Here is a 15,040-nt window from a genome sequence, read left to right on the forward strand (position 1 = left end):
ATGGCCTCGGTGTAAACTTCAAAAACGCGAAATTGTGAAATGCTGACGTCATGTGCACACGTATTATGTGTTGCATCTATGCATAGTGTTTCTTTACATCGCCAACTACTGGCCTGGCAGAATAATACATGGATCTAAATGGGGATCATTTTGACAATGTATTATCTGTATGAAAAACACAAAGGAAAAACTATTCCGTTTTTAGTATATCTTTGTGTAAATGTTTCCTTTTAATAGAAGGACAGAAATCTCTCAGATTTCATTAAAAATAATAACTTCACTTATGTCCCAAAGATAAACAAAAGTCTCATTGGTTTGGAATGAAATGAGGGTTAGTAATTGATGACAGAATATTCATTAGTGAACTAACCTTTAAGGTATACTTGTGTTTTAAGTTATATGTACTTGATTAATTCAGTGGGAAGACCACATTAGATTGATTGTATTGATACAATAAGGTGTGTTAGACACCATTACATTAATTAAACTGGGGAATGAGTTTCCTCAAATCATTTAAGTTGACTTAGCTTATTAGGGTTTACAGTGAATACCATCATCATACAAAAAAGAAGAAAACAAACATAATAATAAGAGAAGACAAAAGCAACCACCATACGAGGAATAGAAAAAAGATAAAGACACCTCTTTCTGTCAGTCTAATATTACCAAGGGTAAGTTAAGAAAAAAGCCAAGCACCTGCAGATACACCACTACCCGGGCAGCTAGTTATTGAGTGGACATACGACTCAACGTAACCCATCTCAGCCGTTACAGCATGAACTCAAGCACACGTGCTCATGAAAGCAAACCACACATGCAGAAACAAATAACCCTTGAGGAAAAAGTGTGCTCATGTCTCTCTCTCTCTCTCTGTTTGCTTTCTTGGTCTCTAGTGATGACCCAGCTGCTACGATTCAGATGACTTCGAAACAGACATGCTTATATTTGGGCATATGATGCTATTATGCAACATGAGGATTGTAAATCGTTATTGGATTAAAAGTCACACACTTTCTGTTTCACTTCACATTTCTACATGATCCTCCATTGAACATTACGACCCCTTACAGGAGCACTGCTGTGAATATGTCATGATCTAGGTTAAATAAATCTGATCAGCAGAATCTGGGACACAGCCAGCTGTGAAAGTAACTTGATATTTCATGAGACATGCAGCTAATACAATCACCAGGTTTTGTCAAGTATTCATCATATTCAGCTTTTAACATTATAAATCAATGGAATTCCTACAAGATGACGTCAGATGATTTTGGATCATTCACTTGCAAATAAACTTAAGCATGTTACTGTAGAGAGAAAAACATTACATTTGAAAATATTCATACTTATGGTAATAACCTACTTGGGGACTCTTGGGGGTAAGTAAACCAGAGTTTCACCTCTTACGATTCATCATGTTTATTTTTGCCAGTAACCCTGTCCTGATGGGCACATGACTTGTGTGATATCGTCACTAAAATAGTAGGACCAGGGGGTCAGATGAACTTTACACCATCTGCTTGTAAAGTGTATCACTCTCACTTTCTCCATCTGATGAGGTTAACTTGATATACTCTCAAGAACCAGCAAATGTTGGCTCAGAACTAAAGAAAATAGACAAATATTACTTATAGTCAAGTATTGCTGCTTGTCAGTCTTTTACACTGTAAAAAAAGTTGCTGCCTTAAATTTTTAAGTATAATCAACTTGGATGTTTAAGTCATTTCAACTTAAATTACATTAAACTGACTTAACAACTGAGTTGAATCTTGTATAACATAACATTTTAAAAAATTGCTTAACTTATTCTGATGAGTTAAAGCAATGTAAAATGTTGTCAAATTATAGATCATATAATTTATTTACAGTGAAAGGTCAAGTATGAACAGTTTGAACACAAGCTGCTCTAACATTAATAAAATCAAATCTGAAGAGTATAGGCCTATTAAAGGAATGAGATTGCTGTAATCAGATTCCATAATCTGCTTTGGCTGTAGTGAGAGTTAATTAAAAGTTGCTTGCTGAAGTTTGCTGGACATGAAGTCATAGCCTAGAGATGATCAACGCGTGCAGCCCTTTTGGATATGCGCGTTCCAGTCAGCTGTCTGGCTAGCTCACTAGATTTCGGGACACAGTCAGGTGTAGGATAATAGACAGCATACATACACAACAGCTATATTTAGACGATCAAAGGTGATGATGTTGTGTGTGCTTGTGTGTGTGTGTATATAATCTTACCATTCGAATGAAGGCTGTCCTTTAGGCAAAACTAATACAAAATAGTCCAGATCAGATGCAGGTTTACTTGAAAAGTCGTTGAAGACAATCCTGTTTTTTTTTTTTTTTAGAACTAGCTATAGTAGTCAAACCAAATAGGCCTAGGCTATTTAATCGGCAAACTTGTTACGACGTAGAGGACATTATTTCGTAATTACCCGAAAACAAAGTGATCCCCGGCTCCCTTTCAATGGACCTGCTGTATGAAAAGTAGCACAGCGATCCTGCTCACTTTGGTTTTTCTGTCCTTTTAGATCTGAGCATCTGTAATTCCCCTCAACGAAGCTCTCTGGGCGAAAGAACAACCAATAAAAAAGATAATGAATAAAGAAGATGTGCTCTTCCCAATAATAAGGACGTTATGATGCCCAGAATCTCATCCGAAAAGCCGGTATCACACGCTGCTACACGCTCTCCGCCCCAGTCATACAACACTGATCTCTCTCTCTCTCTCTCTCTCTCTCTCTCTCTCTCTCACTCTCTCTCTCTCTCTCTCTCTCTCTGAGAGCGTGACGCCACTCCCCATCCTCCGAGCTTTTGCAACTGTTTCACAACTACGTGTTAAAGACAGCATGTTTGACAGTTTTTGTTAGTTCGCTTTGTAATCAAACAGTGCAAGTCTGCTTAGATTGTTTTGCATACACACACAGATGCAGATGCAGTGTCAGTAATGTTACTTAACTGCAATATACAACATAAAATATAATGTAAAGAAATAAAATCAAACTTTTAGTAAGACATTAATGAACAGCTAGGAATAGAGTGTTGTACACACACAGGTTACTTTACACAGCTCCTCAATAACCCAATTCAAAATACAAAGCGAATATTAATGTATATCGTTACATCATATAATAAACATTGGACACATTTGAATATTTAAAAAAAAAAAACTAACAAAAAAAAAAAAAAAAAAAAAAAAGAAGAAGATGATGAAGAAGAAGAAGGTGAAATGTAACCGGATTCTGGTAGATGCGCATGCTCAGTGGGACCTGTTTCCTAAACGCAACAGTGCGTCCTATTCTGTATCCTAGCAACGAGGGATCTTCCAGTAGTAGGGGTGTAGGAATATTAGAAATTTGAAAACAGATAGTAAAGGCATGCGGTTATTTTTTTAACATACCTTTTCAATTTCTATAGTTTTAAAAATGCAATTATATAATAGGATTATAATTTAAATTGCTATTTTTAAACGCTTTGGTCTTGTGACTGAGATGACTCCCCCTCGTGCGAGTTAGTTTCGCTTCAAATTTTGTGTCCGTTTGTCAGTTGCCGAACCCGCGTAAGAACAACTTACAAAAGAAAGCTACACCCGTATTTAACCCCAATAAATTGTTAGAAATATTACAAAAAGAACCGGGACATGTTTTAAATATGGTGTTAATCGGTCCGTGTGTGTACTATTGACTTTCTGTAGTGCCTGTTTGGTCAGAAAGTTGTGTTTGTAGTTAGTAACTTACTGTGAAGTGCCAGTGAGCTCGAGCTCGCAATCTCACGTGAGTCTCTGCAGGTGTGTTTATGTGATTATTATGCATCTAAACAATAGCTGGTTAGATGGTTGTTTTGGCTTTAATGTTCATGTTTTTCATCGGTGCGTAGATGGAGAACTTTATTTTGTATGAAGAGATCGGGAGAGGTACCAGATCAGTTGTTTATAAGGGGAGAAGGAAAGGCAGCATACATTTCGTGGCCATCATCTGCAGTGACAAATCCAAGAGACCTGAATTAACAAACCATGTATGCAAACGCAATATTTCTTCAGCTATTTGTTTTAAACAATGAGTTTGCACATTTTGTGTTTGGTAAATGTCATATCATATCCACAGGTGAGACTTGCCCATGACATTAAGCATGAAAATGTGGTCTCTTTCTATGAATGGTATGAGACCAGCAACCATCTGTGGCTGGTGGTGGAGATGTGCACAGGTGAGATCTTAGACCTAGACGTTTACCAGTGTAACGTTACTAAGTCTGCTCTAATCCTGTTTTTTGCTTTTCAAGGTTTTGCAATCTAATGCTTATGTTTTGGTCAATTTTTTTGACTGTAATTTTTTTCTTCTTCTAGGTGGATCCCTGGCAGCACTGATCGCTCAAGATGAGAGCTTGTCTGAGGATGTAGTGCGAGAGTTTTCCATTGACCTGATAAAAGGTCTTAAATACATCCACGACTCTGGCATTGTTGTCTCGGATCTCACACCTGCAAAGGTATATGCATCACACACCTGTTAGCCAAGCAATTGTAATATATGTCTATCCTGAGCTAGGTATGTGAGGTGTCATATTACACCCTAAACAGAGTTTTACAGTGGGCTGCTTCTAGGTTTTTACTGGTGGTGGTGGTGAAACTTAAAGGGATTGTTCACCCAAAAAAGCGGATTAGTCCAAATTTTCTGAAGATACTTGGTCACTTTATACGATGAACAGACTGAATTTAGGCTTTTATTCACATTTAAACATTGATCAGAGAACATAAACATAAGCTCAACCGATCCTGCTTGATGCGCGAGAACAAACCGCTTGCTGAAACTCAAACGTGCTGGGCAACATGAGAATGAACCTCATTGGTTCTTACATATCAAGGGAAACATGCTTGAGCTTCTCTTGACCACAACTGATGTGTGAGTTGATGAATGTGGTTTATGTGGATACAAGACTAAATTCAATCTGTTCATCATACAGTATAAAGCGATCTTGCCTCTTTAATTTGGACTAAACCGCTGAATTCATATGGATTAGTTTTATGATCTGTTTATGAACTTTTTGAAGCATCAAAGTGTCAGTTGCGTAGCTGTCAATGGAGTGACAGAAAGATCTCAGATTTAATTAAAAAAAAACTCTGTGTTCCGAAAATGAACGGCCGTCTGGAACGACATGAGGGCGAGTAATTTTTCATTCAATTAATACAATTTTCATTTTGGGGTGAACTATCCCTTTAACGCTAAGCACTTTTAAATGTTTTTAATTCATGTTCCCTCTCCCACTCGCAACAACATCTCTTCTCAAATGACGTGCAGGACAATAAACGCTCCCCTCCAACCTGTCACTCACATGAGATCACAGCACATAACAAACCACAGCGTTCAATCAAATCCAGATGGACAAAATCAAGTCCCGCGACTCCCGCCCTACTTTTTTTTTCTCGTTCGAGAAGACTCTTCACTCGAATTTACGCCACAATAGCGATATCTATTTCATGCCGGATTTAATAAAATGTTCTACCCATTAAAACCACACTCTATATGATACCAATCTTTTCTGCTGTTTTATATTATTTATTTATCCCCTTTAGAATGCACCACATGTGATCATGATCTTTTCCTTATAAAAATGTTTGTTTTAAAGTTTTGTTTTGGTTTCTTAAGTTTGTTTTTCCTACAAGCAATGTTGAAGTTAAAAGGTGCTAAGTAAATAAATAAAATAACTGCTCATTTATAGGAGCCGTATGTAAGATTGTGGCCAAAACTGGTACTGCAATCACTTTCAAATTACTGCAGAGCGGTTTTTAACTAACCCTGCAGTACACGTCCATAACGCTAAAATATGTGATGTGAAAGCTTACGTGTCATTCTATTATTTTTGCCTGTAGAACTTGCATGATAAACAATAATGGGCGTGCTAATGTTGTTTTCCTGAGCGTCTCATCATAATGACAGAGCAACGGGCTCTGATAATGCATTGCTAATGTTAGTAATGACGACTCGCAGTTTATATTACCCAAACAATTCCTTACCTTTTCAATTCGATGACCCACCTCCTCCATAGGAGCTAACGTAATGTTACTTTGCACGAACATGCATAACTTTGTTCGACTGTCATGAATATTTGAAATGTCCATTTACATCAAGTACAAGTTAGCCAAACATAGATGAATCTTATAGTTACCTGTCCAGGAGAAAATTAGCAATGTTTGCGTCTGTCTTCAAATTCTTCTCCGTTTTCAGCCGTCTCCATCTTTCAAAGGCATCTCCTATACAGATCATTGTTTTATTTCGGACTTTGTCACGAAGTATTTCCGATTCAAGTTTTTTTTTTGGTTTCGCAACTTTAGACATTTTTTTTTATCCGATTCCGACAAATTTGTAGCTGCAGCTGTGGTAACTACCAGGGCTGGCAACCCGGATGCCGCAACACTACTGACTTTGTGATTGGTAGATAGGTGGAGAGTTGCGCATCAGACCAAAACACAACATGACAACATCAACATCAGTTGAGGGCTGCAACTTCACTTTTTAAATGACAATATCCTGGCCGGACTACTGTTGTCAGTGATATAAGTATTTCAAATGAACATGACTTCTTAATGTCTAGTGACATATCAGGGCCATTTTATGATTAATTGAAATAGATTTCTTACATACAGCTCCTTTAAACAAACACTAAAGCATTATTTTTTTCTTTTTCGAACCTAAGCTAATATGTCACTATGTATTCATGTAGATTTTGTTGGATGGACCAGGAACTCTAAAGTACTCCAATTTCTGCCTGGCCAAAGCTGAAGGAGAAAGTCTGGAGGAGTTTTTCTCTCTTGTGATGGCAGAGGAGACAGGATCTGGAGACTGTATGTCTCCACAAAACATCCAGAACAGAATTAAAGGTCAGCAGCAGGACTCCTTTCACTGTTCATATACTATACAGTATGTGTCTGTCTGTCTTATCTTCACTGTTCACTTGTATGATGTATTCTAAGATGTTGCTCTGGCAGGCTCTCCTGTGTATTGCGCTCCGGAGGTGTTGAGAGGAGCAGACTCCAGTGTCTGCAGTGACCTGTGGGCGTTAGGCTGCATCCTTTATGAAATGTTCACAGGTTACACATTTTACCATTTCATCTTAGCCTATGAATTTGACTAGACATTATTTTGCTGTGTAGTTTTTAGTAGCACTTTACTTAAAGCCTTTATGTACAGTACAATGCATTATTTTCAATACATTGATTATGCCTATTATCTAATGCACCTTGCAATTTTGTATCATTGTATGATATCATGAATAATTGTAATGTAGAGATGCACTTATTGCAATTTTCTTGGCCGATTCTGATTTCCGAAGTGTGTCCGGCCGATACCGATTTTTGCCGATTCTGATTTTCTTTCAAAGAACTATAATTGACAGCATAGACCAACAAAAATCTACTTTTCTTCAATGCAACATTTTTCATTAAAAAAACAAGTAAAAAGACAGTAATAAATAAGAACAATAAACACATTTCAAACAACAGCACAAATAAATCAGTTCTAATTAGATTACAGATCTATTCAATGTAACACATGACAAGCAACACATTTCAGGTGTAACAAGGAATCTGCAAATATTATGACGCATTTTAACTTTGTTTACAAGTATTTATGAAAATATATAATGCATTACAATTTACATTTTGAACAACTATAATACATTATAATCAAAGGTTTCAAGTAAAGTGTTCTGTCTCATTTTCCCTTTGTTTCCTAGGAAAACCTTCCTTTGTCTCTGAGAGTATGACCGGTCTAGTTGATCTAATTTTAAATGAAGATCCTCCACCCCTAAGACAAAAAGGTTTGACACCTCACCTTTAACATATTGTACTTTATATTGTTCTTTTTAAGTGTTCATTTTGACACATGCAATGACATCTATTTTCTTTTTAAGAACCTGCTTTCTCACAGCCCAGTGTAGAGTTTGAGAGGCTAGTCATGGGTTTACTTCAGAAAGACCCAGCGAAAAGGTACAGTATTTATTTTAACTTTGTTGTGACGCGCTGGTTAGGAAATATGTGAAATAAATTGGGCTGCCCGTGCACGACTAAAGTTTTTTTTTCTAGTTGACTAGTAGTAGTTCATTTAAGCCATTAGTCTAATCGCATATTTATATCAATTTAATTACTTAAATATATATGGGAGAAAATACTAAACCATAATGAGCATTATCGTAATATTGCATATTCCGCATATCAAGCGCATGCATAAAGCTTGCCACAAAGAACCGACAAAAGTAATGTTTAACCAGCATGGTACATTTGAATTGTTTATTAATAAACTTGTGTTTTCTGGCTGCAAAGATACAGTTGGCGATGTTGACGCCATCTTCGCAGTAGTGTACGCGGCTATAGAGAGAAATGCACACTTCGTACGGATTAGCCTAAATAAGCAGAGAGTAGCCCATTTCTTATCGATTTGAATTTTTTTTTTAAAGCATTTCAAGAATTCTATACGTTACCAGGTCTGTGAGGCAAGTCATTTATACACTGAGTTGATCGGTTCATTTATGAGACGCGCTCCAGTTCACACGCGGGCGCCTCCGTATCCTATATTGTCTGCTATATTTCGCTTCTTATTTATTAAATCCAGCCAATTGGTTGATGAAACATTGATTGAAATTAAGATACAGTTTTTACAAAATGAAATTCATTTTAAAGAAAGGCTTTCTACAAAACAAAACTTAATTAAGTGGTCAAAATCATGTCTGACCCACTCCAAATGTCTCCTGATATATTGGGCATCTTATGATCCTATATTTCTCATCTCATGTGGTTCCTTTTTCATATAATCAACATAGATGAAATTAAAAAAAGAACATTATATTATATAAAACAAATATGAAATATTTAAATTTTTTAAGTTATATTTAAACGTCAGACCATTCCGCTTTTCTCACTTGTGTGGCCTATACATGCATGTGTGCGTGCATAACAGGGAGGGGTGCGATTTTCGAATAATACCCAGCCATCTTCGAATATTATTTTTGCTTGAAATGCCCATCCCTTCTAATGAGTAGCATCGAACTACTCCAATTTGTTCTTTTAGGAGTTTAAACTATTTATTTATTTAATTTTTGTCCTGTTCAGACTAGTATTGGATAAGGTTTAAGTTACATCAGACTTCTCTATTTTAGGTGATTTAATGTTTATGTTGTCCTCCAAAGTTTACTATTGGACAATGTTTAATTTAACCTTGTGGGCTGCATCAGACTGCTCCTTTTTGTTTGTATTTATCTTTGTCTTATATTAAGTATATTAAGCATCGGTATCGGGATCGGTATCGGCCGATCACCATGACAAGAAATCGGCTATCGGTATCGGCTGCAAAAATCCTGATCAGAGCATGCCTACTAATTATTATTTTTTATTATTAATCACTTAACTAAATACTTATGAATATGAGATGGATACAATGATAGACACGAATCGTTCTTTCAGTTCTTTACTTTCAAATAAATAATGCAATTCATAATCTTGGACATTTGCTTAGAGTACCAGGAATAAAAGCATTTACTCTTTCCACACCATTGAACCTGTCACATTACATTAACATTCTAGCTTCAGTGTTCATCTGTGAATCTCCTAAATTACTGTCATCTGTAGGTTAAGCTGGGACCTTTTACTAGCTCAACCGTTCTGGAGGGAAGTGTTTTCAGGGGCACACATCACTATGGGAAAAGGGCAGGATGACGTCTCGCTGATATCCAGGTATATTTGACATTAGTGCCAAATATCTATTGTGGTGCTCTTGAAATTGTTCTGTTAAGTATTACGTTCTTTATTAAGCCAATCGAGGAGTTACTGACTACAGTCACTGACACCCACTTTACTGTACTTGTGACCCATGCCAAAAGCCCTTAAAGTCACATGAAATCAAAATTGACGATTCTTTTTTTTTAATCGAATATCGCAGTATTTACTATCAATGATTTATCCGTGCACATCATTATTTAAAAAAACAAAATCATTTGCTCTTGTAATCTTGAATCAAAATAACTTCCCTTCCCTCATGCAAAAACATCTACGTATTCTCTGATAAAGTGTTTACTGGCACGAGGGCGGGGCAACCTGTCACTCACGTGAGATAGACCAATAGCAAACCGCAACGATCAATTCCCGATGGACAAAATCAAGTCCCGCCCTAAATTTTTATTCGAGAAGCCCTTTCAATAGGATTTAAGTCACAATAGGGAAAAAAGACTATTGCAACTTCCATTTCATGCTGACTTTAAAGAGTCTGGTGTTTGAATATGGCTCTATAGATCATCTTGTGCACAGAAGCTCTCAGTCTAGTATTGATGCAGTGAGTGGGCAAACAGCCCTGTGGCACACTTCATACACTGCCTGTGTGTTTAACACAATGCCTTACACATAAGCCTTTGTCCCATTATTAAAAGCTTTTTTCAGTAGTATTGGCGCTTCTTTCACTGAAAACACACCACATCTATTTCATTTGTTCCTAAGTCATTTGGTTTATGAGTCCAGAACAGTTATGTACATGTGTTTGTGATTTTGTTGCTATTAACTAAGAAGAATCAGAAGTTATTGGCCAAGTGTAAATATAGGTCAGGTCAGGAAATGAAGACTTCATTTGTGCATGTAGATGTTTTAAGACAAAGCAGTTGGGTTTAACCATTATAAGTAGGTTATAGATACAACCAGGTTAAACGTATTAGCTCCAGCAGATCTGATGAAGTGTGTAAGTGTGGAGTGGTGCTGACTTTGGGCTGTGATTGTGATCTGAGCTGGTGTCAGCTGCTGTGAGTGGGCCAAAACAAAGACCATTGTGATTCAACCACAAGTCCACATATATAATAAGAAATGTTACTTGAGCACCAAAACAGGATATAAGAATGATTTCTGAAGGATCATGTGACACTTCAGTTTTGCCATCACAGTAATTTAATTTTTTAATAAATGTTTTTAATTGGCAAACACCATCGCACACCTGCAGGTGATAGGTGTGTGGGATAAAAAGACCAAATAAGTAGGTCAAACAATCTACAAAAAACAAGGAACTATCAGTTCCGTCTATCAGTACAGAGGCACACTATCAGTACTTGCAAATGAGTTTCAATTTTATTCGCAACGTTTTGGTCTCACGACCTTTATAAGGCATATACTATTCAAACTCAATCCCATTTAAAGATCACATGACCAATCCACGTAAAGATCCATTTGTAACTAATAAAGCTCACTGACTGAATACATAATTCACACCTGATCATCATAAACAGTTACAAACATAATTGTTAATAATATCAGTTCTAAAAAAAACAAAAACTTAAAAATATAAAATATGACCCATCCATTTTTACATTTGTCTATTGTCTTCTCCAATTGATTGATTGTGTGCGTGTGTGTGTGTGTTTCAGCCTGCATTTGGCCCCTTTGGTTTCTCAGACAGCAGAGGAGTCACAGACAGCATCTGCTGACCCAGCCAGCCCAAACCTCAGCAAGTCCTTCACATTAGGTAATGCAGCAGACATGAGAGTCAGCACGTTCTGCCACAGCGTAGGGCCTGTGCATTTTATGCCTATGCTCTGTGCATGTGGGGTCGCCAAGCACGTACAGATGTGTGAGCATGTACAACTCATGTTCAGTTTGCATTGCTGTACAAATGATATTTATGTTCAGTATTAAATAACACACACATCTGTACATTTAAGGATTAGATTACTGCTGGCTTATACCTCCACTGCATATTAACAGAGGGGTACTACATGACAGAAGAGTGAGCTTATGTAAACGTGAATCAATTGAATCCCTTTTTTTTTTTTGCTGTACTGTACATTGTTAAAACTTAATCTGAAAAAATGGGCTTTATTTAGAACAGTAGAGCTGTATTCCAAGGAAAAAAAAAACTTCTTCCTGTTTACAGATCTTTTACAGTGTTAACAAACACTATAATTCAATAAATTGCCAAAAAATCACATGACTGTTAAATAGCCTGCCATACAGATGATTTCCTTGGGTCTTCATTTGTTTTTCTAGATTGTCTTACAAGGAGGAAGACATTGTTTTCATCATTACTTTTTGCATCACCTTTTCTTTGTGATGTTTTTGCATCATAGATAATGTGATTGAGTTTAGACCAAAGTCTGCGCTGGACATTGATTCCAAAGAGGCGATTTTCCTTCTCAGGTACATCAAATCACTCTCCTGTATCTTCATTTATATCTCTCTGAACTCACAATCATTCATAAACACTTTAACATGTAGATTTGAATACTTCTGTGTTTTTTGGACCAATTTGTAAACATTAACATATATTAAAATCAGAACATTTTAGTCTCTTACTTTTAACGTGCAGCTACCAAAAAAATTCAATAAATAAAAAGTATTTTAAATGCAGTGGGCAAATAAAAGTGTTAAACAAATAAAAATGTATTTCATTATTTAAAAAGAACAAAAAATAAATATTTGTTTCTTTTATTTTAAATAAATACATCTATGCTGGACAGTTTTCATCCGCTTTTCCTTCTCTGCATATGGTCTAACTCCGTTAAAAATGTAAATAAAATGAAACTTTTAGTTTTGTAAAGATGTAAATAAAATGAAACTTTTAGTTTTGTAAAGAAATATATATGTAAGCACAATATACATATATCTACAAAACTAATTTCAAACATGAAAGGGTTTTAAGATCATGAGACATTGTGTGTACATTGTGTGTACTTTTGATATTGTTTTATGTCATGAGGGGTGTTCAATGCTAGTATCAGGATATTCCTGTATCTTTCAGTTGTTTTGTGTCTCTGATCAAACAGCTCCAGACCAACTCCCAGAACAAGCTCTAGAGAGATGGAAGACAATCGGCCTGGAATTCAAGTGAGTTCACAAGCATAACCATACAGTTGCCCTCCAAAACAAAGCAACAAAGCAAGTGGCATCTTCAGAAAACGATGCTAGCTTTTCCCAAAACGTTTCCCAAAAAGATTTGCAATGGCTTTGAACAAAGTAGTCCCACTGTAATTTATAGTGGATGTATGGAGTCAGATCCCTATCCCCCCTAGTGTTTGACATCCAGAATGTGTCCAAGTACGTGTTCAAATATTGGCAAATTTATTTTTGTGAAGTGTTTTTGTGTCCTCTGTACATGTCCCACAGTCCATACTAAAAATGCTCAACAAAACATCACAGTGGAAAGCTGAGCTATTTATTCCTTATGCTTGTTCAACAGTTAACCTCAGGCTTGCATACGATATGTTTTGTTATAGCACAGCACCATCTACTGGATATATTTAACATTACCATTTGCAACTAGCACATCTGCTGTCTCATTTCAAAGCTTGAACTTCCGGAGGTCACATAAATTGAGGCTGTTCCCTAATTTCAGAAAATTAAATTCAAAAATAAGAAAAAAACGTACAATAAATCACGCCTTACAAGGAATAACAGTCATATTTAAAATGGTGTGTTTCCTGAAATGGGACATCCATAGGTGTTCCGTCTATATTGGGTGTTTCTCAATCAGCTCCCTAGTTCAGTAGTCAGGACGATCAGAGAGTCGGACATTTTAAAGGGTTAGTTCACCCAAAATTGAAAATTCTGTCAGTAATTACTCACCCTCATGATTTTCTTAGTTCTTGTGCATGCGTCGTGGCGCTCTCGTGAACTCACGTCAGAGGCCCACACGAAGAAAATGAATAGTTGAGCCACTGTAGTCACTTGGACTATTTTAACGATGTCTTTACTAACTTTTCTGGGCCGGCAGAAGGAAATTACCTAGCAGCCTATGAAGGAGTGAGACAGCTCTCAGATTTCATCAGAAATATCTTCATTTGTAATCCGAAGATGAACGAAAGACTTACGGGGTTGAAACAACACTAGGAAGAGTAAATACTGACAGAATTTTCATTTTTGGGTGAACTAACCCTTTAAGGGCTGTCTCAATCGCAAAATCCTTTCAGTGCACTGAAATGTTTGCTCCCTAAAAAGTCCCACAGTGCACCATGAAAACAAGGGAACATTGATGCTCACTATGTTCCCTTAAAAGAAGTTCTAAAGTGTGAAACATAAATTACATGATGCAACTCACTACACAGTGGGGCGTGATAGATGTTTTTAAAATACAAACCATTATTGAATTACATGTCATCATAAACATACATCGCTAAACATGTAATTAACATAATCTAGCTAGCATTTATAATTTATTTATGGCTAATATGTTGCACAAACTGTATATGTAAAAAGCAAAGTATTTATCATAATGTACTTAAAATAACATACAATAATATAGTATAATAATAATATATCAACAATATAGTAAAGGTATCAGCTCTGCCGTTGTTCATAAATGCCAGTAGTGATGATGTACAATGAGGACGTTGTCATGTCGCCATCATCAGTCTCCCAATGTGAAGTGAGCCAGTGTCCTTTCTGTCCTTACCAGTGTATGAATTTGTGTACATGATATACTGGTTCATGACCTACAGTAGGAAGCTAGGGAGCTGCTGATTGAGATGCAGCCATAGTTATACCCACTTTAAGGGTGTGCAATCCTGCAGAGCTTATGCTGCCTTCACGTGTTATCGGAAATGTCCTACTTTCCACTTCTGAAGTCATAATTACGAGCGTGTTGCATTCAGGTGCTTTGTTGTCGGAAAGAACAGGAATCATAGAGGATGCCAGATTTATTCTTGCCTATTTATTGGGAAAATCGTATTAAAGCCAAAATGATATTTGGCGTCCCATTCATTGACAACCATATACATATATAGATCTATGATCATCTACATGCTCCCATTAGGTAACATCATCCGTCAACATGACTTTAAATTGCATTGATACATCCATTCACAACGCAATGCTCCTTTTCCCACAAATTCCATATCAGCCTGTATTGATGATATAAATGCTTGGATGACCAGTAATTTTCTCAAACTAAAAACTGATAAAACAGATCTACTTCTTATTGGCTCAGCTCGATTTACATCCTGTTTCTGTGTTGAAAATGTTCACATTGTTGGAGTTTCGGTTCAACCTTCCACTACTGTCAAAAACCTTGGTATAATCTTTGATTCA

The 15,040-nt window shown here is 36.5% G+C and overlaps 2 protein-coding genes across 10 annotated transcripts in view; one reads left to right on the top strand and one right to left on the bottom strand.

The window, feature by feature from the left end:
• trak1a (trafficking protein, kinesin binding 1a) overlaps window positions 1–2,775 on the bottom strand; it is an 80,675-nt gene extending 77,900 nt beyond the window's left edge. Inside the window, exons 1-2 of one of the 4 annotated variants that reach the window (XM_077207805.1) lie at window positions 2,436–2,765; window positions 2,239–2,269 (exon numbers count right to left, since the gene is read on the bottom strand). The gene's annotated coding sequence lies outside the window, so the exon portion shown is untranslated. Of the gene's footprint in view, window positions 1–2,238 lie in introns of all 4 variants that reach the window. The other 3 variants (XM_077207777.1, XM_077207787.1, XM_077207813.1) reach the window with 3 other exon arrangements.
• A 762-nt stretch (window positions 2,776–3,537) lies between these two features.
• Window positions 3,538–15,040, top strand: part of ulk4 (unc-51 like kinase 4) — a 231,409-nt gene continuing 219,906 nt past the window's right edge. For 2 of the 6 annotated variants that reach the window (XM_077207698.1, XM_077207725.1), the window contains exons 1-12: window positions 3,538–3,787; window positions 3,877–4,014; window positions 4,104–4,203; window positions 4,343–4,482; window positions 6,715–6,871; window positions 6,965–7,081; window positions 7,726–7,809; window positions 7,903–7,978; window positions 9,614–9,718; window positions 11,386–11,483; window positions 12,085–12,154; window positions 12,781–12,841. In XM_077207698.1, the coding sequence (XP_077063813.1) occupies window positions 3,877–4,014; window positions 4,104–4,203; window positions 4,343–4,482; window positions 6,715–6,871; window positions 6,965–7,081; window positions 7,726–7,809; window positions 7,903–7,978; window positions 9,614–9,718; window positions 11,386–11,483; window positions 12,085–12,154; window positions 12,781–12,841 (1,146 nt within the window). In that variant the 5' untranslated portion in view covers window positions 3,538–3,787. Of the gene's footprint in view, window positions 3,788–3,876; window positions 4,015–4,103; window positions 4,204–4,342; window positions 4,483–6,687; window positions 6,872–6,964; window positions 7,082–7,725; window positions 7,810–7,902; window positions 7,979–9,613; window positions 9,719–11,385; window positions 11,484–12,084; window positions 12,155–12,780; window positions 12,842–15,040 lie in introns of those variants that run through there. The other 4 variants (XM_077207715.1, XM_077207734.1, XM_077207707.1 and 1 more) reach the window with 3 other exon arrangements.

Source organism: Siphateles boraxobius, unplaced genomic scaffold, assembly GCF_051911475.1.
Source record: "Siphateles boraxobius isolate OS27281-9 unplaced genomic scaffold, OSU_SipBor_1 12, whole genome shotgun sequence".
Lineage (NCBI taxonomy): Eukaryota > Metazoa > Chordata > Actinopteri > Cypriniformes > Leuciscidae > Siphateles > Siphateles boraxobius.